This window comes from Pholis gunnellus (genome assembly GCF_910591455.1).
Source record: "Pholis gunnellus genome assembly, chromosome: 15".
In the NCBI taxonomy this organism is placed as follows: Eukaryota; Metazoa; Chordata; class Actinopteri; order Perciformes; family Pholidae; genus Pholis; species Pholis gunnellus.
Window position 1 is genome coordinate 17,420,843 of NC_136542.1, and position 23,978 is coordinate 17,444,820.

A 23,978-nucleotide genomic window follows, 5' to 3' on the forward strand; every position below is an offset into this window, starting at 1 on the left:
GAACTTTGTGTGTGTGTGTGTGTGTGTGTGTGAGACCGTGAGAGATTGCCTCTGGCCGTGGTAATGCTGTGTGAACGTGGCCGTCAGCGCGGAGTGACAGCATCACACGGGGCCAATTCAAGGTTGATTGGTTTTATTGACTGACCCGACAGCACACACACACACTAAGCTCGAACAAAAGAGAAACAATGGGTGAATGCGGCAAACGCCCACCACTCCATTGTTAAAATACATACGTTTCCTTTTTTCATGTTCAGGCAGAGAAAGCCTGACTGAGTGTATGCGTCACCTCCTGGAGCAGGTTTTCAGGACATTAGCGCGGTGAACTGAGAAGAAAAATACAAATATTCAGGGGGATTTGACAGTCGGGGGTGGGGGTTCGGGGGGGTATAATATTTTATTTCCCTTATTTGCCTTGAGTGCAATCTTATATAATTGTATTTAAAGTGTTTTACAGAGTGATAAAACAGAAAATAGATTATAACACTGATACAGACAACACACGCTAATACGAAAGAAAGCATTTCTGGAAAAACTACCATTTAAAAAAAAAGTATTGCAGTTTTTCTATATTCCATACGGTGTACGGTAAGGAGTGTAGTGCTGTACTTCACACTGACCTGCTGCTTAACTGACACACAGAGGAAGATCAGATACCCACTGCTCCTTAGCGCTCAGTGCAGGGAGCTCAAATTCAAATGTTTCCATGTTCAGTGGAGTGTTTGTAGCCCCTGTGGACAGTAGAGGGCGATAACGTCCTGCCAAATAGTGAACTTTATAATTGAGTCATTTGCACTTTGGTTCAAATTAAAAATAATATTTCCTCAATCTTTGAAATGTTTCTCAGGAGGCGCTGATCAGTGAATCCGTGTCTGTTCTGAAGGTTGAACGCAGTATGACAATAACTGGTTACGTCCTACAGCACAGAGTGTTAGACGAAGACAGCAAAGTTACTACTGTACTCGCAATGTAATGCTCCATATTATTATGGTTTGTACAATGTCACTTGATCAGTCAGAACACACACACACAAACACACACACACACACACACACACACACACACACACACACACACACACACACACACACACACAGAGGCCTACACCGTCCTTGGCAGCAGAGGACAGCTCTGTGATAATCTGCTGAATATATGACAGCTGAACATCTCTAAGCTCGCTGTAAGCTACACGACAGTGTGTGTGTGTGTGTGTGTGTGTGTGTGTGTGTGTGTGTGTGTGAGAGAGATAGTTCAATGTCCTGAGGAGTCAAAAACTGCTTTTTTTAATTTGATAACATTTTTGATTACAGATGGAGGGATATAAAGACAAAAACGAAAATTACGGTTAGAAATACATGAGTGGTGTGTATTCTAGATAAGAAATACCATATAATTACATGAATTTATTCTAAAATCAGCATTCATTTGTATTGGCATGGTGGAAAAAACAGAGCTCATTATTAGGAGAGTGCTAGACTCAAATATTGTAAATTGGAGCACTGAACTGTAACAAATTAGCTGTAGACTAAATATAAAATCTGTACTACTGAAGGGAAACATTGCTCTTCACACAGCAGAAGGAGGGCGCTCTCACTCCAAACAACAGGACTTAGAATCTCCGGAAAATAGTATGGATTTTTATATTGGTGATTGTTTTTTTTTTGCTGGTACATTTGTTACTGAACCTGGAGGCTATTTATCGCGAGGAGGAGGAGACCGGGGGCAGATGGGAGGGATCACCAGGAGGATGACCCAGTTCACCCTGCAGACCAAAGCGGAGGACCGGCTGCTGATCGACCAAAGGATGAAATCAGTGAAACTACAGCTGGTGTTTCCAGATTTTCCTCACATCCAGTTGTACTTCCTCTCCTGGTGTAAAACAGCAGACTCAGAGCGTGTGTGTGCGTGTGTGTGTGTGTGTGTTTGAGTGTTTGAGTGTGTGTGTGTCTGTGTGTGTGTGTGTGTGAGAGAGAGGAAGGAAGAGGGAGGGATTGAAAGTGGAAAGGAGCAGGACCTTTAGCATCTGGATATCAGGCTGCGGAGAGAAGAAGAAGAAGAAGAAGAAGAAGAAGAAGAAGAATTTCGACGTATGGAAAATGACCTGATTCCAGAGGAAAAGACCGAAAAAGCTCAGTAGAAGAAGAGTGGAGGACAGGAAGGAGGGAAACAAGAGGAGGAGAAAGTTACGTTTTCTAACGGGACAGGAGGACTGACCAGCAGGAATGTTGCCGGTGAGTTTCCATTAATACAATACACCAAACTTAATATACTTAATAGACAATGTATCGCATTGGCTGACGTAATCACTGCTAAAGGACTTCAAAGCGAGCTAACGTGACAGTTAGTGAGGACTTCACCATTGAGTCAAACACAGTGAACTAAACGACAAGCGGACATTGTCCCTTTACTTATAGTCATTTTAGATTTTGAAATGTTCATTATGAACACGTTTTATACACTTTCTCCAGCTACAATAAAAATAAAATAAAATAAAACAAATCCCAAATTAACGGACAGGAAAGTAGGGCGCGTGAAAGTTTTTCCGAAAGAATGATTTTATTGCACGTGAGTGAAGACAAGAAGCTTTACGGTAATGTGTATTAAATGACGAGAGAAGCAGACGTCTCACCGCCATTAAGACACCGTGATATATTCAGCAGTCTGAGCGGTGTGAGCTGCACCAATTCACCACATTTAAACAGACCAGAACCGGAAGTGGTGCAATTCACCACATTTAAACAGACCAGAACCGGAAGTGTTGCGCTCTACTATGCAGGGTTTAGGAAGTATTTGAGTTTGCGTTTTAAGGCTACTTTCAATGGGCAATGGAGGAAGCTGTGTGGTTTTAGGTACTTAAATCTGTAGCAATCAGCAAAATCCAAATCTGTGCCACAATTTTAAGATACATGTCCCAAACTTTGAAACTGCTAGATACCCTGCAAAAGTTGTCTGTATATTTTGTTTCGTAGCATGTACAGATAGACTACCTTACATACTCTCCATATATTGTTTCTGGCGATGTATAAATGGATTTGTGGTTTACACTTGTGTTGCATTACTCCACAGAGGATACTATCGCCTTTATCAATGAGGCTTTTATTTTGAAGGCCCCAATCAGAAGTCCTACTTTTCTTTTGGCAGTCTTGACACTATTGAGAGAGAGAGAGAGAGAGTGAGAGAGAGAGTGAGAGAGAGAGAGAGAGAGAGAGAGTAGTGCAATTGCATATCCACAAATGGTCGAAACATTTTAATATTTACGACTAGACTGATGTAATTGCGTATATACATAAACATAGAAATGCATTCTTGCACTACTACGCAGCCCAAATACTGAAGGACCTTAAACAATATTGAAATGGCACGTGCATGCATTTTATGAAGTTTTCAAATCGTTATAAAGAGGTTTTATTGATGGATGCATGATATGTACCCAGTGAGTAGAAAACGTTAGATCGGTAGATGTTGGTAACATACAGTACATAGAGGCTAAAGTTTGCAAATTGTAACAGTTTATTGTAAAAAAATCTCTTGGCACCCCTCACAACCATAAGAGACTTTCTACCTGTGAACCAACTGTAGAATTAGTAAACCATCAGTATTCCTGCTTCCATCCTGTCCTTCCTACCTCAATCTTTTTCTCTCTTTATCGCTCCCTCTTTCTCTCTTTCACACAACCACTGAAAACACTACAGTGCTTTGTGGCTGGTTCAGGCTGCTGTCAGCTTCGGACAATACACTGAAGATATAGAGATGTGTTTACTGAGAGAGAGAGAGAGAGCCTTCTACCTTGACCTTTGACCTCACCCTGAATGTTCTTCCTGGTTCTTTTCATCCCTTTTTTCCAAATTTCAGGGAGTTTTAGCTTCTACCATCCAGTGTCCACCATAGCTTTGTGACATTCAGCTCTGACTTCCCTTGTGGAAGTATTTGCCTGAAGCCGCTATCATCAAGTTCACTTCATTATTCAGACTGCTTGGAAAACTGTATCGGCTCCTCCTCGGCTTCTGCCTTCACTTCTGCAAACACGGAGTCGCTCCCATGATTGATACAGCAATGTATCTCATGTAGGGCCCCCGTCAGGTCAACATTTTAATTGCTCTAATACTTTGAATTATGACCAAGTAGCTGCTAAGTTAATGATATGACTAGCAACCTCACCTTTTTTGTTTAATGCTGATTATCAAACATTAGCATGCTAACGCACAAAACGGTGAGCGACATTATTCCCTCTTAAACATCAGTATGTTGGCATTGTCAGTGGGAGTGTGTTAGCATGCTGGTGTTAGCATTTAGCTCAAAGCACTGCAAATGTGTTGCTAACAAATTTTGCCGCAACGCATTTTAAATTTACAATTTACGTGGCAGCAGCTACAATTAGCCATCCTCCATTTTTAGCGCAGGTGTCAACGCTGAATGTAGCATATGCTAAATGTTATAACTAAGCACAAAGAAAGTACAGTACATCCCACGGTATTAGCATGGAGCCGACAGCGGACATTTTGATGATTTGTGTCTGCTGTTACCGTGTTATATATCGAAAGGAAAAGTTTTAAGCTAACTGAAAATGTTGCACAAATTCATTAATGGCAGTATAACCGCCCATGCGTTTTAGTTCATGTCAGTGTATGTGAGCGTGCCCCACCGGGTGTTTGCGCTGTTCATGCTGTTAGCATTGTTAGCTGCTAGCTGCCGGCTGAGCGTTCTCCATGTTGAGAGCCGAGTGGAGGCAATTAACACGCTCCGAACTTTGTATAGGGCTCGTTTTAAGTGTATTGTTCCTTTGCAGGGTTTAACACATTTATCCTGCGACTATAAAAGTGGTTTCAATAATTTACAGACCCAAGTTTTGAATTGTTTTGGGCAAATTGGAACTATTTGTTGCTGATTGGAGGTTGTTCTGGAGATGTAATGAAAAGACGTGATTTGTAGAAAGTTTCAAGGAAGTCCGTGAGCGATTCGGAGGCATACCCGGTGAGACGTACTGTATACGTCTTCAGAAGTGTTCCTGTTGCTTCTTTCTCAATGAGCTGGAAGCTCGTGCTTCACCGGTCACATACAGTTCCTATAGAGACAGCGCTGTGTGTGTGTGTGTGTGTGTGTGTGTGTGTGTCTGGGTGTGGGCAGTGGGAGCTGGGGTGTCTGAAACACAAATCACCTCCAGCTGTCACTGTGTTTCACTGTGTCTCGCTCTCACACACACACACACACACACACACACACACACACACACACACACACACACACACACACACCACACACACACACACTGCCAACAGGGAAGCTGGCCTTTTGTTTGTAATGATGCAGATTTAAGAAGCATATTCTCTTCAGAACGTGATCAAAGTTTATTCCACCGTTCATCCATCGCATCGGCTCGTCACAGCCCAGCTCCTAAAGCGTAATTGTAATGTAATATAGACTGTTATTAGCAGGTGTTACTTGAAGCTCCCTCACTGGAAACACAGTATGGCGGAGCTATTTTCTCCTCAGTGTGTAATACTTTCCTAATTCTGGTGGATGATACTGCCTGAAATAGGACGTCTTCATGTGTGGCTTTTAAATGGCAGGTGTTTCTTCCACTCCCACACTAGCTGCTCTACCCTCCCATGATGCATCATTAGTGAGAAGACCGTTGTTTGAAATGTCTCCGAAATTAAATTAAGATTACGTGGGCTTCCACCAGCTGCTCTCAAATACACCTTCCTGATTTGATTTGAGACCACAGAGAGTTCAGGTGTAGCCCAAGATGTTGCAGGAAGAGATGCGATTTATTTTAGGAACTGCAACAAAACACATGGGAAGAGTCGGGACAATGGAGTGGACTAGGCAGACATAAGAAGAGTTTGACAGATGGAACGGACTGGAAAGGATAACTCTCCTTGAATGCTCGGCACAGCAGGTATAAGCACCCTTCACCCCAGATCCCAACAGAGTCCATAATCATTTAAAATGATTCACTAGCTCAAAAAAAACCAAAAAAAGCTACAGCAGCCTGGACAGCATCCAATCATATCTATTACATAATTCACATCCACACAAAAAAGAGAAAAGAAACATTTAGATATGTCTTCACCACGCATAATCAACCGGATAGGCCTCGGCTCAGACGTGATAAATAAAACAAATTCTACAAATTGAAAGACTTATTGTTGCGAGATGAAATCATGACATCACGTCCTGTCTAGCGTCCTCGTTTACTCAGTCAGCATTTCTTTCATCGGCTTTCCTGGTAAAATGAAGCGTTCTTGAATTTACTCTCCTTAATCAAAGGTCAAAGCTAAAAACAGAAATAATGAATAATCACCATTCTCATCTTCAGTTCCAAGGAAGGATTTTTTAAATGTTACGCTGTCAACAGGCTTCTGAATGAGGGTGTCTTTTCTTCCGTCTGGAACAGAACCTGGAGGTTTTGGTGTGACTTCAGCCAGCTGTGCTCTCAGTGTGCCGTTGGTGACAGCTGATGAGCGCGGTGACATGCCCATGTGACTTTTTAAACACTGTCAGGGGCCGAACCGAGACACGCCGTCACACTGGTCAGCTGACCTTATTTTACTGTAAACTATAGAATTATATATATTTTCTTATTCCTTTACTAGTTTTACTGTTTGAAGTCATTGTGTGTGTGTCTGTCTGAAAAGGTCGGCTTTGAGGCATCATTCGGCCTTGGAGGAAGTGTGTGTGTGTGTGTGTGTGTGTGTGTGTGTGTGTGTGTGTGTGTGTGTGTGTGTGTGTGAGTGTGTGTGTGTGTGTGTGTGTGTGTGTGTGTGTGAGTGTGTGTGTGTGTGTGTGAATCTGACTATCTTGGTCTGTCGTGGGTGGAAGTACAGCACTGTCCCTTTGCAAGAACTTGGAAGAACATTTTGTTTATAAAAATCCCAGTTCTTGCGGAGACACACACGCACACACACTTTTACATGCACACACAAACACTCTCTCTCATAAGGCCGTACCTCTTAATGCCCTCTGAGGGCTCACATTACTGTTTTTGATATGAATCCCATGATCATTTGTACCCCCACCCCTTAATTGGTTCTTCTGATTAAATCCTTCTGATTTGTGAGGAGCTTCAAGTAAAGGGTCACAGTTCAGTGTGGCGTCTCCTGGCAGCAGTTTCAAAGGATTATGGGACATAAATATCAGTCAGATCCATGCGACAAGTAATCTGTGGCTGAAGATTTACAATTGTGTGTGTGTGCGTGTGTGTGTGTGTGAGGAAAGAGAAGAGATGTTTGTTATTGTCGGTGTGTTGAGGGATCGTACAGGTTTTATCATAATGTTGATATGATACAACATGTCTTCTGCTTCTCCTCCCTGCTATCGGTTTTCCTCGGCACTGTCTACTGATTTCCGTCGATTCCGATAGATGCAGCACCGAGCTCAATGTTTCTGTTTACAGCACATGCACCAAACATGTGACCTTGTGTGTGTGTGTGTGTGTGTGTGTGTGTGTGTGTGTGTGACAGAGCACGAGACAGCTCTTCTGCCAACTTATGTGTCCTTTCTGTGTGTGTGTGTGTGCAGCCATGCTGCAGTATATCAGTGTAGCCTCTCTCTAATCTCTCCTCTCCAGCATTACCACTGCTGCTTCTGGACAGCCTCACTCCACACCATAACACACACACACACACACACACACACACACACACACACACACACACACACACACACACACACACACAGATATATTTATACTAGAACATTAATGCTGTCAATGTTCAGAAGATGGAGAAGTAATGTTTTCAGGATTATTTTTAGTTACATTCCACAAGTCAAGTCAACACTGGTGGTCATGTCTGTCATTCAGCATATTATTACGGCCTTTTCTTGTTCTTTTACAGTAATTGTATATCTTATATCTTACAAACTGTTAAAGTGCAGTTAAATAAAGTTAGACATCCTGCTAATTGTTTCCGAAGAAATACTTATCAGGCATAATTATGACATTATTAAAGTGAATCGCAAGTATAGAAGTAGAATAAATAAAAGACGTACTTTAATGTGTTCCAGTATTGTGCCGCTAATGATCTTGTGAGTGAGTGTGTTAGTCGTGACGCTGAGCGACCCGGCCGGCTCCAGCCCTGCTGGACTCAGAGCTAAAAAAAAAAAAATGTTTTGGCATCGAAGCGTCTGGGTCATTTTTGAAAGACTCCACAAATCGGTTGTCACATGCTCGAACTAATCAAGGAGTCAGTAGTGTCATAACCTACGTACCTGAGGATGTGTAGACTGTGGCTCATTGAAGTGGAAAACATTGACAGGAACACTTTAAGCATTTGTGAGAATAAATCGTTTCAGTGATTCAGATTAGATCAGACTGAATGTGTTGTCTTTAGAGCTGCTTACAAATGTGTTGATGGACCATATCGTCTTTTCTAATAAAAAACAACATCAGTTCAATATCACAGTCTACTCCCACTAACATCCCGATTGTCTTTCTTATCTCCCATCATCCTCTCCTCCTCACCCTCTCTCCCTCTTGTCACATTTCCTGAAAGGCGACTCCCTCCCTCACCCTCCTCCCTCACTGACACGCGCTCTTATATTTGTATTCCGTTCCCCTTGCACTCTGACATTCCAAACACACTCTCTCCCTTCAAAGATGCCACTTTCTCTACCGGACACCACTCAATAGCTATCGATACCTCACACACATGCGTGCGCACACTCGCGCACACCACCGTGTGTGTGTGTGTCTTTGGCTGATGGTTTTCCAATGAAGCGTTTCTTCGCGCTGGTGTTGGAGCGACTGGTGTTTGTGTCGAAGAACCTCAAACTGAGTCAGTGCAGCAAACAGAAGAAGAAGAAGCTCAGAACCAGGGACAGCAAGCCATCGGTGAGCTCCACTTTATTCTGACTCAGACACACTCTGTCACTACAGGATGGGTCACGGTAACGTTGTGGTGTCATGCAGTGAGTTTGCTGCTGTTTAGTATCAGGCTGGGGCCACTGTGCCTTAAATGAAAAACACTGTGTTGAAATTGCCCCGGAGTAACTAATAAAATGTGCATTGATGTGGTTTTTTGACATATTAACTAAGAGAAGACGAGGCTGTTTGTCTGCATAGAGTCTCACTCTCTTTCTCCCTCTCTACTGCCTAAAATAGCCGGATTCACTCCATTCAGCACCAAGGGGCGATTTAGGAAACCACAACTCAAACTGCCCCTGTGTGTGTGTGTGTGTGTGTGTGTGTGTGTGTGTTATTTGATGTGAGTCCTGTCCACTGATAGACAGAAAGAAGTTGTCCTCATTGACAGTTCATCATGTTCAAATGCACAAAGATCAGAACTAGAAGGCACTTGTGACTTAATTTCGTACTTGGTGAAACCTTCTTAGATTGCCGTTCCATGATATGTTCTGTGATGTTACGCATGCATAGATATGGACACGTTCATTCTCATACAGATGTGATGTAATAAACCTGTAATATGCCGGTAAGCAACAACAGAAGGTCCGGTGCTTTGGTGAATCTGGCCTGCTTTTGACCTATATAGTCTGGTCTATCTATAGAGGGGTTTTTCGCGTGGAATACAGTGTTGTAATCTGCACTGTAGTGGCCATGTTGAAAGTCCACAGTGTGGGTGTTAACAGCATGCAGGGTTTCTAACATGATTCAGGAGGAATTACATTCAGCTGCTTCAGGATCATTGATACAAAAAAATCCCCAAATGCTCCCAATAATAAGGCCAGTTCCTTGCATGGTAGCTTTGCCACTTTTGATGGATGTGTGTGTGTGTGTCGGAGAATGAGAAGCAAAATGTCACATGCTTTGGGTAAAGCGCTGTGTGTGTGAATGCAGTCCAGTGAAATGTGAAATATCAGAGGGTTTCCGGTTCAGTGATCTCAGGTCGGACCCTTTTTCATCTCGCTACTTCTGGAGTTCTGTTACGTTTCCAGAGTTTGAAACTGTAGTTTTATTGGTCAAATGTCGAGAACCTAGCAAGAGTATACGCTACATTGTAAAAAAAAGTATCCAGCCCAGCGCTGCCAAGTCTTTCCCAATGAAAGTAGCTCGCAGCACGAGCTTCAAAAGTCGCTGAATCTAGCAAGAAAGTCGCCAAGTCGGCAAAACACTGACAGACATCAGGCCTCCCTCCAAAGCCACTCCCCCAAACGTATCATTACGAGCAAAAACAACCAACTGTTGTACGTTTCCGAAAACTGGGAAAACAACTGATACTGCCTGGACAACTGATACTACCAGATATGAGAACATGTGTGAGAGACAATTTTGCCTCGTGTTTGTAAGGAAATGATGAGTATCTTGTTGCTATCTGCCTCACATGAGAAAACCCAGCAACAACTTGATGATATAAAACACACCTTTCATCTCTGCCGACAGTGAAACAAATGCTGTTTTGTGCCATGTGGAACAGAAGCATCACAGGCCTCGTGAGGCCACGATTAGCCGCGCTTCAAATGATATGTGGACTAGTGAAACCCCCGCTGTGTCTGCGCGTGCGTGTGTGTGTGTGTGTGTGTGTATGTCTAATCCAAGCTTTAGAGAACGTGTCCCTGCTCAGTCCGTCTGCATGCAAACAGAGATTACTTCACCTGATCGGGGACAGGTGTATGGAATACTGTGGATTACTGTTCAGTGTATATTTTAAATGTTAGAGAGAGAGAGAGAGTAAACGTGTATCTGTATGTGTGTATGTGTGCCTGCTCCTATCCCAGATTACCCTAAATTTATCTTTTCGACTGCCGACTGACTATCTGACATGACATCACCGGTGACACCGGCGATGACGTCGCTGGCTGATAACACAGGATGTCCTTTTCTGATTACTATTCTAATCTTTTGGTTGCAGAATCTGCAGGATTTCAGAAGGGATCACTGCTACCCAGCTGATACTTTTGAAGTCATATATTGCTTTTTCAGATATAAAAATAATAAAAAAAAACGTAAAGCTTTATTGTAACAGTATTGTCATGTGCTATATTATTCTAAACTAAGCCAATTTAAGACTTGAATTAACTTGATTTCTGTACCCAGAGGCCGAATCCATTACCTTTTCATTGTATCAAATGTAGATCAGGTTAAACCTTTGTCCCAAGCCCAGAGGGGACTGTGTGTGTGTGTGTCTGCACGTATTGATGGCTCATTAAAGCTGTGATCAATGTGTTGTTCAGTCAGATGGACGGACTGTATCTGGTTACAAGCAGCTGTCACCGCTGGCTTTTGAACACAGTCTGCTTCTTTTACCTTCCCAGAGATCTCAACGGTCACTTCACATTAACATGTTGCATTTTTGAAGATTCTTGAAGATTTAATTAGATTGAAATTCACATCTGCAGCTCAGGTTTCTTTACTGCTTTCCAGGCCAGGTTGCATTAAACCTCCTGGATTGAAATGGGCCTCTCCACATTGGCTTTAATGCAGTTTCTGTTGGTCTAACACTCTTGTTTGTTAATGTATCTTCAACTGTCTTGCAGACGTGGTTTATTTGAGCTAATTGTGACGCGTTCACCTGGATTCTCCACTTCAGTCTGAATGTTGGTTCTTGTTGCTGAGATAGGAGCAGGGCTGAGTAATGTGTCCGTAGTTATCACTGACGATGTGTTGATTGAGTAAACCAACAGTTCAGTAGTTAGTCATACGCGATTCCAATCAGCTGGTGAACGTTGAAACCTTTCAGGACGTTTAACACGCTTGTTTCTGTGGTTCCAGGTGATCCTGACGGTTTACCTCAATGACACCCAGCAGATGCTGACCGAGGTCCCGGTGACTCCGGCCACCAGAGTGATCGACGTTGTCGAATACTGCAAAGAAGCCGGGGAGGGGGAGTGTCACCTGGCCGAAGTATGGAACGGGCATGGTGAGTCCACCCGTGCATCCATCTACACCCATTTACACATATATGTGAGATCAGTTCAAGGTTGACATTTTGAACGTATTTAAGACAATTAAAACAAGCTCGGAATGATGACTGACAAGAATAATTAAGAAAGGTAAAGTAAGATCTTAAGAAAGTGTCTGTCTATGCAGACGATAAGCTATTGTATGTGTGTATATGTATATATAAATGACATGGTTCTCCATGAGCAGTAGCCAACAGACTGCTTGGCGATAATTAGAAGAATTAAACTGATGTGATTGTTTTGCTGTTTTCATAATTCTCAGACCTGTATTTCCACGCACACACATAATTCATCATTGTGTCCATTACTAATATAATTACTATTGACTATTGACATCCTCTTGACAGTGCTATTAGAGTATTTACACGATTATAATCTGGATTTCTATGACAGGATAATCACAGTGTGACTCTGGTCTAGGTCGCCGGCTTTCGAAGCCGACTGCAAACATCCCGGCCGCACCTCGGGGGAATCAATAGAGTGCGGACTGTATAAACTGCACGCCATTGTGAGCGTGAATAGACCGGTCTATCACTGGGAGCGACTGTGTCTATTAAAGCGTGGCCCACATTCACTCAATCATAGCCGTTGAAGTAGCGACAGCGCAGTGTGTTTGTGCAGCCCTGTGGTGTGACTGAGCGGTCAGGAAGGCTATAAATGCCTCTGATACTCTACTGGTTCTGAGAGGGCGACGCTGTGAAGCGGCACAGAATAAATGCTGGTATGAATTGTGTCGCTTGTGGGACGACGGGCCATACCTCAAGGCCACAACTGACCTCACCACCGGTGTGTGTGTGTGTGTGTGTGTGTGTGTGTGTGTGTGTGTGTGTGTGTGTGTGTGGGTGTGTGTGGGTGCTAAGCCATTGTCTACACGTGTGTGTATTGTTCTCTATGGAGTGATGTATTTCACTGTGAACGAATACAATGACTGCATCTTTTCAGATTGTCTGCTTTCATCATATAAATAACAATTACAGATAATTGAAGAGTTTGAGTTATAGATAAAGAACACTAATAATACAAGTCAATGTTTTGTGAAGTGGTTTAACCCCTTGTTTGTTATTGTGTCATGGAGTAAGCTTTCAACAATAGGTAGCCATTATTTTAAGCTTCGCTGTGTTTAATACAACCTCTCAACATCCAGTTTCCCATTGAAGTAGCGTTAACGGTCACAATGAGTCAAATATTCAAACCCGAGACATATTTGGCATCTTTTGGAACTTTAGGATCTACAATTGGACGAATAAATATAGTACGAGTCTCTGAGTATTGACATGGTCAGGCTGCTGGGCGTGATGTTGTAATGATATAAATAATATTAATAATAAACTGAAAAGGGGTAGAATCACAATATAACACCACACCCCGGGAAAGGAGAAAATAATATTAATACAAATAATAATATTAGTAAAAATACATTCTAGTAATAATACTAATAGTACTACTATTACTACTACTAATAATAGAAATAAATGATCAAAACAGAAAACTGTTTATTCAGACAGTGTATTTGTTAATTGTAAATGTGAAAATGTACTGATAAATATAACTTCATATTAAAGTATGTCAATAATATGTATTCATCGTTATAATAAAATCATTTTTTTTCATGGATAGACCACAAGAAGACATGCCCTGCAGGAGCTTTGCTAACGTGTTCTCACCCTCTGTCTCTCCTCAGAGCGAGTTCTCCCTCAGGAGGTGTTATTGTTGGACCTCCTCCAGCAGTGGGGAGCCCGGAGGCCGGAGGTCAGCTTCTACCTCCGACACTGCCCCTCCTGGACGCAAGGTGCAGCAAAACAAACGCGCACCACACGACAAGTCCGCCCAGACGGCCCATATGAATATATTAGCTGACTACACATAGATATTTTCCTTCCAACATTGAGCACCATTAGCTCTTAAACACACAGAGCCGGTGGTGTGTCAGAGGTCAGGTCAGGGGCTCGGTCGGTAATTAGCCGGATAAGATGATTAGTGTTACATAACATGAACAGGGTAAACCTGGGGGGGGGGGGGGGGTGACGACGACAGGGGACAAGACCAGACAGTTCACAATAGATTCAGTGTTGAGCATTGATGCTGAACCAAAAACAGTGGCAATGGATGCTTTTCCTGTTGAACGTATTCAGCATAAAATAATTGATGAATGAATGCTGGTGTAGTTATGGTGCTTGTTAGCTGTAGGCTGCTGCTGTGGCAGTGGGGACAGGACAACCTCACCACCTGGTGCGTTCCCATTCATTAACAAACATAATTACCATTCATTAGACTCCCATCATTATCATATATTACGCTTGTGAGCCGTGACGTGTACCGTAACACAGACTTATCTTCAGTCATAGAGGCCGTTAAGGTTTCCCCACGTGTGTTGTGATTGTTTGTGATGACGTCTGAGCTTCAGTGAACACATCTAAACCCGTTCATGCTTTTTCTCGTTCCTATCCGACGGCCTGTCGACGATGAGCAGGTTCTTGGTGCCGGTTTCTATTCCGGTCACAGATCGTGTGCCAGCAGACCTGTAATAGGTTTAGGAGCGGCAGTGTGAGATCTAGAGTAAGATTAAAACAAATCAACTAAAGTGGTGCTGTGGAGGGAAGATACTGCTCTCCCCCTGTTTCCAGCACCAGATTGTAACACAGATGTGGTTGTGATAGAAATTATTGCCATTCAACACACCGGCAGGTCGATTATCAGCATGCTGTTTTAACGATAGCTTCTGTTAAATATACTTCTTAACTGAATGTAAACACTGTTTTGCGTTATTCCTTGATGGTAAGATACTAGATCGTCAGCTCAATTACTGCACTGACTGCTCTATTGACTGGAGGTGAAACTTGGAGCTGGCTGGGATTAGCCCACATTAAGCCTGTCTGGTCTTAGTAGAATTAATAGGAAGGATGCTATTTTTAGATCGTACACGGGGAGAAAGATGGAGCTGGGTATAGATAAGATGCGGGGCGATTTCACTTTTGTTTTCACTCAAAATTGAATGTGATTTATCTGCATCCAGTGGCATTACATGGTTTTCGTGTGAGAAACATATGTAGCCATGTGGCCTGAACAGCCTTATTGCGACTACGTGTCCTCTGTGTTTCAGGCAAGTTGCCAACAACTTTCTCTGCATCCTTAAGAGAGGCTGAATATAAATAAGGACACATAAACACAGTAATATGTACGCAACACCAGAATACACTGAGACAAGAACAGACTGATGTGGAAAATATCAAAATGTGATCGTACAATATTAAAAACAACTTGTAAAAGGTACAAATATATTTGCCATACGTACATTTTGATGGAAATAGTACATTTATGATGTCTCTGCAAAGTGACTGAACGCCATGTCCTGTCCATTTATCTCACCCTTACCTTCTTTCAATATTTCATGCCGAGACTTTCTTGTCATTGTTCATTTATATGCAGGAGGTCCGCAGCCTTTGGAGCAGAGCTGGACCGCAGAAGCAGCAGAGAGTGCTGATGACAAGGTAGGTGGAGACACACACACACACACACACACACAGGACTAGGGCTTGGCTGGGCTGAGGGTGCAGGGCAGGCTGTGTTATGCATCTCTAATAAGCTCAATCTCAACAGCCACGATCTATTGTGCATTGTGTGTATAAAGATCTCTGCACTGCAACTTATAATGATATTTTTGAAAGCCTCAGTTCATCTCCAAAACCTACAGTATAGGCCTAAGATTTATGACCTGTACCTGAATGTGATATAGACACAAATAATATATATACACAGTGTCTTTAGAGCACGAGAAAGATCAGATTTACCAAATACTATTCTCTAAACCTAAATGTTCATTATTTATTAAACTCTCTGTTTTACCTTTTAGTTATTTAAACCTATTGCCTACACAAGCCTCCTTAAAGCTGCACATACAAATACTCCTTAAAAGTTTAGCTTAGCATAGCATAAAGACTGGAAGTTGGGCTAAACAGCTAGCCTAGCTCTGACACAAATGTAAAAAACAAACTCCCGCCTTCGAAAAAGCCCGCCGTTAAGCTACTGACTGACGTTTCTTAAAATTCCTATAATATAAGCTGCTGCTTGTGATGTTTGGTAGACTTCAAATAGTAAGTGTTACAGGCTTAATGTTAGAGAGAGCTTGGGTCTCATATGGACTTAAACTCGGCTCATTTAATGCAGGGAATGCATCTCGAACATTTAAAAGGTTTTTTTTGGTGCGTGTGTGAGCATTCACATATATACAGTGCAACGTATGTGCACGTCTGTTTGTATGTGTAGTCTAGCGGATTAGCCCACGGATTAGTGATAGTGATGATTATAGTTCTCCGCCAGTACGACCCAACACACACACACACACACACACACACACGCACGTGGCACACACATGTGGTGCACAATATCATATACATACAGTGTAATTACTGTATTCACAGACAGAGAGAAAACAAATAAAATAGGAATTATCCGTTTGTCACTAGCCTGACTAATTGCCGTTAGCTAACCGCGTTTTTGTTTTGCTAGCTTGCGTTATCCTGTTATCTTGCCTGCAAAATAACGAGTCATGTAGTAAAAAGAGCAGCTGACCTCATGCTAGCAGCTCTTTATTCATCACTAACAGCTATTTTCAACCATGGTCGCCATTGTATTCGACCCCAGACTACAGACTGCTTTGTGCGTGTCGGTTAGCCCTCGGTTAGCCAGTCACCGAACCATGTTGCCGTGCGTGTATCTGTGTTGGTCAGTCTGCTGGTCAGTCAGCCAGTGTGTATGTGTCGGTCAGCCAGTGAAGGTAGGATTAGCTTGGTCCCATGACATAACCAGGCTAAGAGGATTGTTAGCTAGCCAAGCAGCTCCTCCTCCTCCTCCCTCTCCTCTTCCTCTCACCTCGCGCACTCCTTCACGGTCGTCTTGAGGTATCCGTCTTCCTTCGTCCTCTGCCTTTTAAACATTTAGTTTTAAAGCCCAAACAAAGAGTTTGAGACAAGACAGGAGTGTGGGGGTGAGTTCTGTAAATGTGTGTCTGTTCTGCTGGTGTGTGTGTGTGTGTGTGTTTGTGTGTGTGGGTGTGTGTGTGTGCGCGTGTGAAGAGCTAAACTTTCTACCCACCTTCCACTCTTTTGCTTTCTTCTCCGCATCAGCTTGTCATACATAATAGAACACTTGGAGGAACTTGAAGTAGCAGTGAATGTAGAGGTGACTTTGAAATGTGTTTTTGTGTGTGTAACTCTGCCTCACTTTCTTTTTCCCCTTTAAGTTTTCAAAAGTTGTTCTCTGACTTTGTTCACGATTTCAAACTACACTCGCACGACACACTCGCACACATTGTGTGTCAGGGCGGGACTGCTGGCAGAGCGTTTGTGTGTATGTGTGTCTGTGTGTGTGTGTGTGTGTGTGTGTGTGTGTGTGTGTGTGTCTCACACAATCAGAGCACAATGTGTGTTTAGGTCAGTGTGGTTTGAGCTTGACGCTATGAGCAGGCGAGGTGTGGCGTCTTTTGGTCATTTGTGTTTGGACTTGACAGCGTTATTTTGTCTGTGTGTGTGTGTGTGTGTGTGTGTGTGTGTGTGTGTGTGTGTGTGTGTGTGTGTGTGTGTGTGTGTGTGTGTGTGTGTGTGTGTGTGTGTTTCTTAGGGTTGTGGATGCATGACTCCAAGTCAGGGTGTGACTCTTGGCTATATATATATATATAATCATATCCAAAAGCTCTCACACACACACACACACACACACACACACACACACACACACACACACACACACACACACACACACACACACACACCAGTTTCCTCCCACAGAATGATGTTAACATGACAGTGCTGACATTTGTGTGTATGCGAGAGATATGTATTGTGTTAGTGTACAGCTGTTTCAAATGTGTTATTCATCACTCACCTCAAGACTAATGACATCACTCATTGCAGCAGCATCTATTTTCAATATCACTTATACGACTGCAGTAAATTCAGGATGAGGCCGTCATCGATCGCGTCTATAAACGGGAAACCAGGCTGTGTTGATGTCCAAACAGGCAGCAGGGATACTTGCCGTGCTTGTGTGCTTGTGTTTGGTACTAGCACTAGTGCTCTGCGGGCCGTGAAGAGGAGGTGTGTCTTCCTCCGGTGGTCCCATCCCAACGCTCCCTCCTCAAGACGGCGTCCTTTAAACCACGCCCCCCAAACAACAGAGACTGAGTCAACACGCGCGTGGACGAACTCAAATCGAGTCTCTTCATCCTGCCACGTGTAACTCGACCCCATACAGCTGCGTGTGGGAGCACTGCTGAGGGATGTATTAAGAAGTCAGGTGTGTATTTGTGTGTTTGTAATGCACATGTCAGGGGTCGTGTTGATGCAGATTAAGATGAATGTTTTCGCTGTATGTCATCACTAGAAAGACCTCTGGATGTAATGCGATAGTCCGGCTTCAGGGACTCGAATCACCAGATGTGACTAAAGTTCACTTTGCTAATGCTGAGATGATGGTTTGCCATCGATACATGCCATTTATATTATTCATACATCATGCTGTAGTTGTAGGAAAAGTCCCTGTTTGGATGAACTGGGCGGGATCGTGTTGCACTCCGGCGAGTCGTCCTGTTTTCGTTCCTAAATTCTGCAGACGGTCTCCACCGCTTTGCAACAAGGAGGACACGCGGCTGATGATGGACGGGCCGTCAGTGGTGGGGTTCAAAGACGTGACCTCTCGGTTCCACGATGGTCTTCTGTAACCAGCCGGGGCCACCCTGCTGCGTGAACCTTCGGTCACATGGAGCGGTTCTGATAACAGAGTTTCCCCCGTTTGGTTACGGCCGAGGGCCCGCAGGAATGTCTGAAGGCTGTTATTAGAGATTAGGAGGAATATTTTTGCTGGAGGCGTACAGCAGATGGGGAAGGGATGGCTTTCATTACTGGAGGGACGTGTGATCAGAACAACGTGTCTGTGTTTGCATGTGTGTGTGTGTGTGTGTGTGCCTCATATATGTGCACACTGTTTGGAAACGTAATACTCACACACTGAGAAGGTCAGAAATCCCCATGTGCTTCAGATTACATCCGCGATCGCAACATACGAAGACCAGCGAACAGCTGCAACACGAGAGGCTTGTGGTGGCCATTACGATGTAGTAGTTCTGAATGATTGCTGTTCGCACATGAGTATCGCTTTTTTTTCACAGCTCTGACGACTTGATAATCTATTGACGCTAATACGGAGGCCGACAACTGCATTCAATACTACAACACTAAGTAGGGCTTCTTAAACCAAACTCATAAGTTGTCCTGCACTTCATTCCAAACCCCCCCCCCCCCCCCCCCCCCCCCCCCCCCCCCCCCCACAGTAAGTCTCTGCATGCTGAATGCGTGGCATCGGTCCCACTGAGATACAGAGAAAACAGTGTGAAGAGACTTTTCTGTGTCACATGGTCTGTTCTTGCCACACTGAGAATTTGCAACTGGAAAGCCTGTAAGTCACCATCAGAGCCTTGAGCCTGCCCCAGTTATCATAGAAGAAGCCTCCTTTTCTTTATCCTTTGTATTTATGAAATCATATCTTTTTAAGTGGGATGTGATGATATTTTTTGTTTTAAAAAAAGAACACACATTATCTGTCACTGTATCTAGACAACACACTTATGGCCTCGGGTCTCGTGATTTATGAGCGTGCTGTGTGGTTTGGGGAAACTCAAAGCCAGTCATTATATTGAAAAAGTTAGTCATCCAAGTGAATCAATCGAATGTCTTTGGTAACGTTATAACGTATAAACCAATGGAAGCTTTTATAAGGATGTAATCGCAGTAGGTCAAGCCGACCCAAGTCAGTGCCCGCTTCCTGTCTCTTCTTCTTCCTTTTCTTAAAGTATTGGCAGATTACACGCAGCAATCCTTTACAATCTCTATACTGACTGGCTCGGAATCAAGAAAAAGATTTTCCAAATTGGGCTGAAAACCATCCAGTCTGGCAACGCTAAGCTCTGCCAATATCCAGTGTTTCACAAGTACGCAAGAAATATGATTGGAGTCCAGCTTTCGAGCCGTTAGATTGATGATATGCTCACATCCTGCTGTGAAGTGAGTTAAGAGCCCCAAAAAAGTTACACGCAAGTTTGGCCGAAGTGACTAAAAAGGCTTCGTCGTAATTGTGAATATGCAATGTGCAAAGTCATACCTCATCAATATGAATGTGACACAGATGCCTGCACCCAGAACAGCAGCACTGGCAGAAAAATCCAGTCTGCTTTCATTACTGGATGTGTGTGTGTGTGTGTGTGTGTGTGTGTGTCTATCTGAGTGAGACAGATGTGTGTATGTTTCACAGAGTGAAACAAAAAATGTGTGACGCAGCAGTTAAGTCACCTGCCACTGTGTAGTTGTGTGTGTGTGTGTGTGTGTGTGTGTCGCAGAGAGCGAGGAAAAAGAGGACAATATGACGCTGCAGCAGTCAGCTGTTATTCCACTGTGTGTCCGAGTGTGTGCGAACACACGCACACACACGCACACACACACACGTGTGTCGCCGGCGGGAATGTGTGCCGCGAGTTAATCTTCGGGCGTCATCATCATCATCTTCTTCCTCATAACACACATCTGGAGCGGGAGGTTGTTTGAGAGCAGCTACTGCCCCATCAGGGCTGTGGTGCAGTGAGTTCCCCCTTCTGAGAGAAAGTGGGAGAAAGAAAGAGGGAGGTGTGTGTGTGGGGGGGGGGGGATGTCGCTGCAGCAAAAAGCCAGCCGCAGATGGATGACAAGGATTGAGAGAAAGAGAGATGAAGGAATGCAGATTAAGAAGGATGGAGAAGGTGAAGCAGGAGGGGAGGAGGAGGAGGAGGAGGGTGATACAGAAACACGAGGAGAGGTGTAAGAAGGGGAGGAGGTGTAGAAAGATGGAAGGATAGATGGTGTGATGACTTTTCTCGCTTCTTTTTGCACTGGTCCATAGGTGTACGTGTTTGTTTACTGTCGTAATTGAATGCGGTGTCACATTAGTGGGCTTTACACGTCACATGAGAGCACACCAATGCTGGAGAGAGTTTGTGAGAGAGAGAGAGGGAGAGAGAGGGAGAGGTGGGGGCCAAGCGGGAGGGAGGGAGGGAGAGAGAGAGAGAGAGAGAGAGTGTTGTAAATCACAGCACATCAGCGGGCGGACGAGAGTGGAAAGTTGTGATAAGGACCAGCTCTCGTTTTCTCCCCGTCGAGCCTCTGGCTCAGCGCTTTCCCTTCAGTCTGAGACCGCAGAGGTCCGCCGGCTCGCCGCGAGGATGGAGTGGAACGAGGTGGATTTGGTGCAGGAGTTTACTGTTGAAGGACAATGCAGCAAAATTAAAGTCCGCTCCTGCAGGATCACATGGGACAGCCTGCAGGTAAATACACGGGCACGACGGGAGGCTGGCAGAAAACATGCATGTTCACGTCAGCGCGGTGCGGTGTCTGCAGCAGGATGGTGCGTGTTTGACAGAGTGAGAATGAATGACGCCATTGTTAAGTGTCAGGCGAACTGTTAACTTTTCTGTAGCCGTAGGATGCATGTGATCATTAGAGGGATTAGAGAGACAGCGCCCGGAGGATATAAACTTCATCCCAGGACACAAACGTCACACTACGGACCAAACTGTTTGGACAGATAAAGGGATCTTTATTCCAACCGATGACAATAGAATAATTCTTTAAAGCAGCAACTCTTGGGTGTTGTCGAGGGTGTTTACAATGCAAATAGTGGCGCTTATTGAATCCACATATTGTGTTAAATGTTTGCTTTTTAGGGTTTTAGATCGATGATTGTTCAGGCTGCTTGTAAAATGTAGTTTTTAAATCTGTTTACTCACTTTTTAAACGCATCTTATACAATTAAATGGAAGCAAAAAACGCTAAAAAGGATTTTAATCTTACAAGCGACTGAATACCAAATGTGAAATTTCACTACTTTATAGTTAGTGTTTAAAATATACACAATTCATGCATCCAGTCGCACACTTTGTAACACTCTGCCAACATACTAGAGAAAAGAAGTGTATTAGAACTATTCAGGTTGTATTTTATTAAAGATGTGATTTAATTATCACATTTATTTATATCCTCTCTTATATAGTATATATAAAGTATATTTAGATGTTCGATGTCCGTCCTGTGAGCCAGATGTGTAGCTCCAAGACTCGGGAAACTTCAATTTTCTAATTGAAATCGAAAGATTTTGAAATTTTAAACTTCAAATTGCCATCAAGACATTTTTAAAAGGGGCGTTCGGACCACGTAAATCCACCTCTATGGTTTTCAAAGTAAAATACATCAATGCTATTCAGTTAACATGTCAACTTTAAGTATTCAGTAGTATTTAATTTTCACAATTCCATCTTCTAAAATGATGGCCCGTTATTTGCTTCCACACGAGCACATTCACAAATGAGTGTATCAAAGTGAAATAGGTGTTCTGATGATAGATTCACGTAGCGTCGCTGCTCACAGAGACGACAGCGATGTTCTGATCATACTGATGCTTCCTGGTCTCCTATCAGGGGAAACCAGAGAGCACTAGCAAGAGAAAGTGAGAATCGGCAGAATCCCACAGGTCAGCAGTGAGCTAATGACGCGTGGCACACCTGACCAGTGTAATGTGCGTCGTGTCATCGTCTGCATTACGCTGGAAACGCTGTGTGTGTCTTGAGAATGAAGGGAGTGAGCCTGGAGGCAGTGATAGCACAGCGTGGCTATCAGCGTCATTAATCACTGATGCTGATATATAGCAGACCAGAGTTAGAGCGTCCAATCCCACGAGCTGTTGAAACGGCCAGTGGGTTTAATTTATTTCAATGATTTTAATATCTAAGGATTGCCATTACCCCCAGGGCTCAGTTCATCAGCTCCTCTCTGAGTCATGGGATGAGAGACTCCACTGGTATGCATGAAGACTTTTTCAAACGTTTAACTAAATTGACTGAAGCCTCAGATTCTTTTTGAGACCCTTAAACCTCGAGGCCTGGACCCCTTAAATCCTAATGACTGCAGGCCTCTATAATTATCTGCAGCCTGACCCAGAGCAACGCTCAGTACGGACAGTTGAAGTAACTCCATTTATCAGGACTTTGATGAAAGTTTAATGAAAAAAAACAATTTCACAAAACATTTCGTCAGTTTTCAGATAAAAAACAGGGGAGGGAGGGAGGGGTGCATCGGAGGGCTGGCGGCGATCTCAAAAGTAGAAAAGGGTTCAATGTCGTCTGTTAATGTGGGTGAACTGATCTCTTAGTGGAGCCATTTAGACCACAGACACTTTACATTGTGAGGAGGCGTACAGTAAAAGAGTCCCTACATTACATACTGTCGGTCTGGTTAACTCTGGGGTTCCTCAGGGTTTCACTTTAGGCCCCTTCCTGATCCATTTACATTCTTCAGAGTAACATCAGTGCAATGGACCGCAACTGATTTTACCCTAAAACTGTGTTTGTTGAGACTGCTTCTTAATTTGTTTGTGTGCTGACTCAGCTGTTTTCATCCTGCACTTTGAGATGATGTCGTATTGGACGAGACAATTTAAAAGAAATAAACTGCTCCTAATCCTAATCCTCATTTCCGTATACAGAGGTGACAATACAACATCAAACAAATATATGCATTTATTTATATCTGTTTATAACGGTTAACGCCAGAGAGTATAAGGAGCTCTGCGACGTTATACTCACAACAGATCGTACTCCGTGTGACCTTCGTAGAAGACATGCATATCAACCGTCATGATTAGTCTCATAATGGCTCATAACTTGGCAGAAAGCTATTCTCTACATCAGTCAGTGTTGCTCGTCTGGCTTGAGACACAAATGGAACTGTGCGCCTGATTGAGGCCATTTGTCAGTGCAGCATTATGTTTTAATCCCTCATACATTACGCAATAAGCTATACTGATAATGTTACGTCATTTGCACAATTCTAGCTGACGGTCAAAGGTTGATGTGTGGACATTTTGCCATTGTGTTGTATTCTGCACTACATTATGGCTTTATTTGATGCAGTGCAGAGCTGCGTCGTTGTATGGAGTTATAACTATACAGTCACAGGTCTAGAAAAAAAAGCTTTGAAAGAGCCGGCGTTTAAATAATCAATCAAAAGACGTTCAGATGCTTTGAAAACGTACTGACTGTTAACACA

At 43.4% G+C, this 23,978-nt stretch overlaps 1 protein-coding gene across 1 annotated transcript in view; it reads left to right on the forward strand.

The window, feature by feature from the left end:
• The first annotated feature begins 1,774 nt into the window (after positions 1 to 1,774).
• The window catches only part of LOC306706860 (apoptosis-stimulating of p53 protein 1-like), a 43,568-nt gene continuing 21,364 nt past the window's right edge, over positions 1,775 to 23,978 (forward strand). The window contains 4 exon segments of the mRNA XM_079174092.1: positions 1,775 to 2,231; positions 11,669 to 11,816; positions 13,541 to 13,648; positions 15,286 to 15,347. Of these exon segments, the coding sequence (XP_079030218.1) occupies positions 2,223 to 2,231; positions 11,669 to 11,816; positions 13,541 to 13,648; positions 15,286 to 15,347 (327 nt within the window). The 5' untranslated portion in view covers positions 1,775 to 2,222.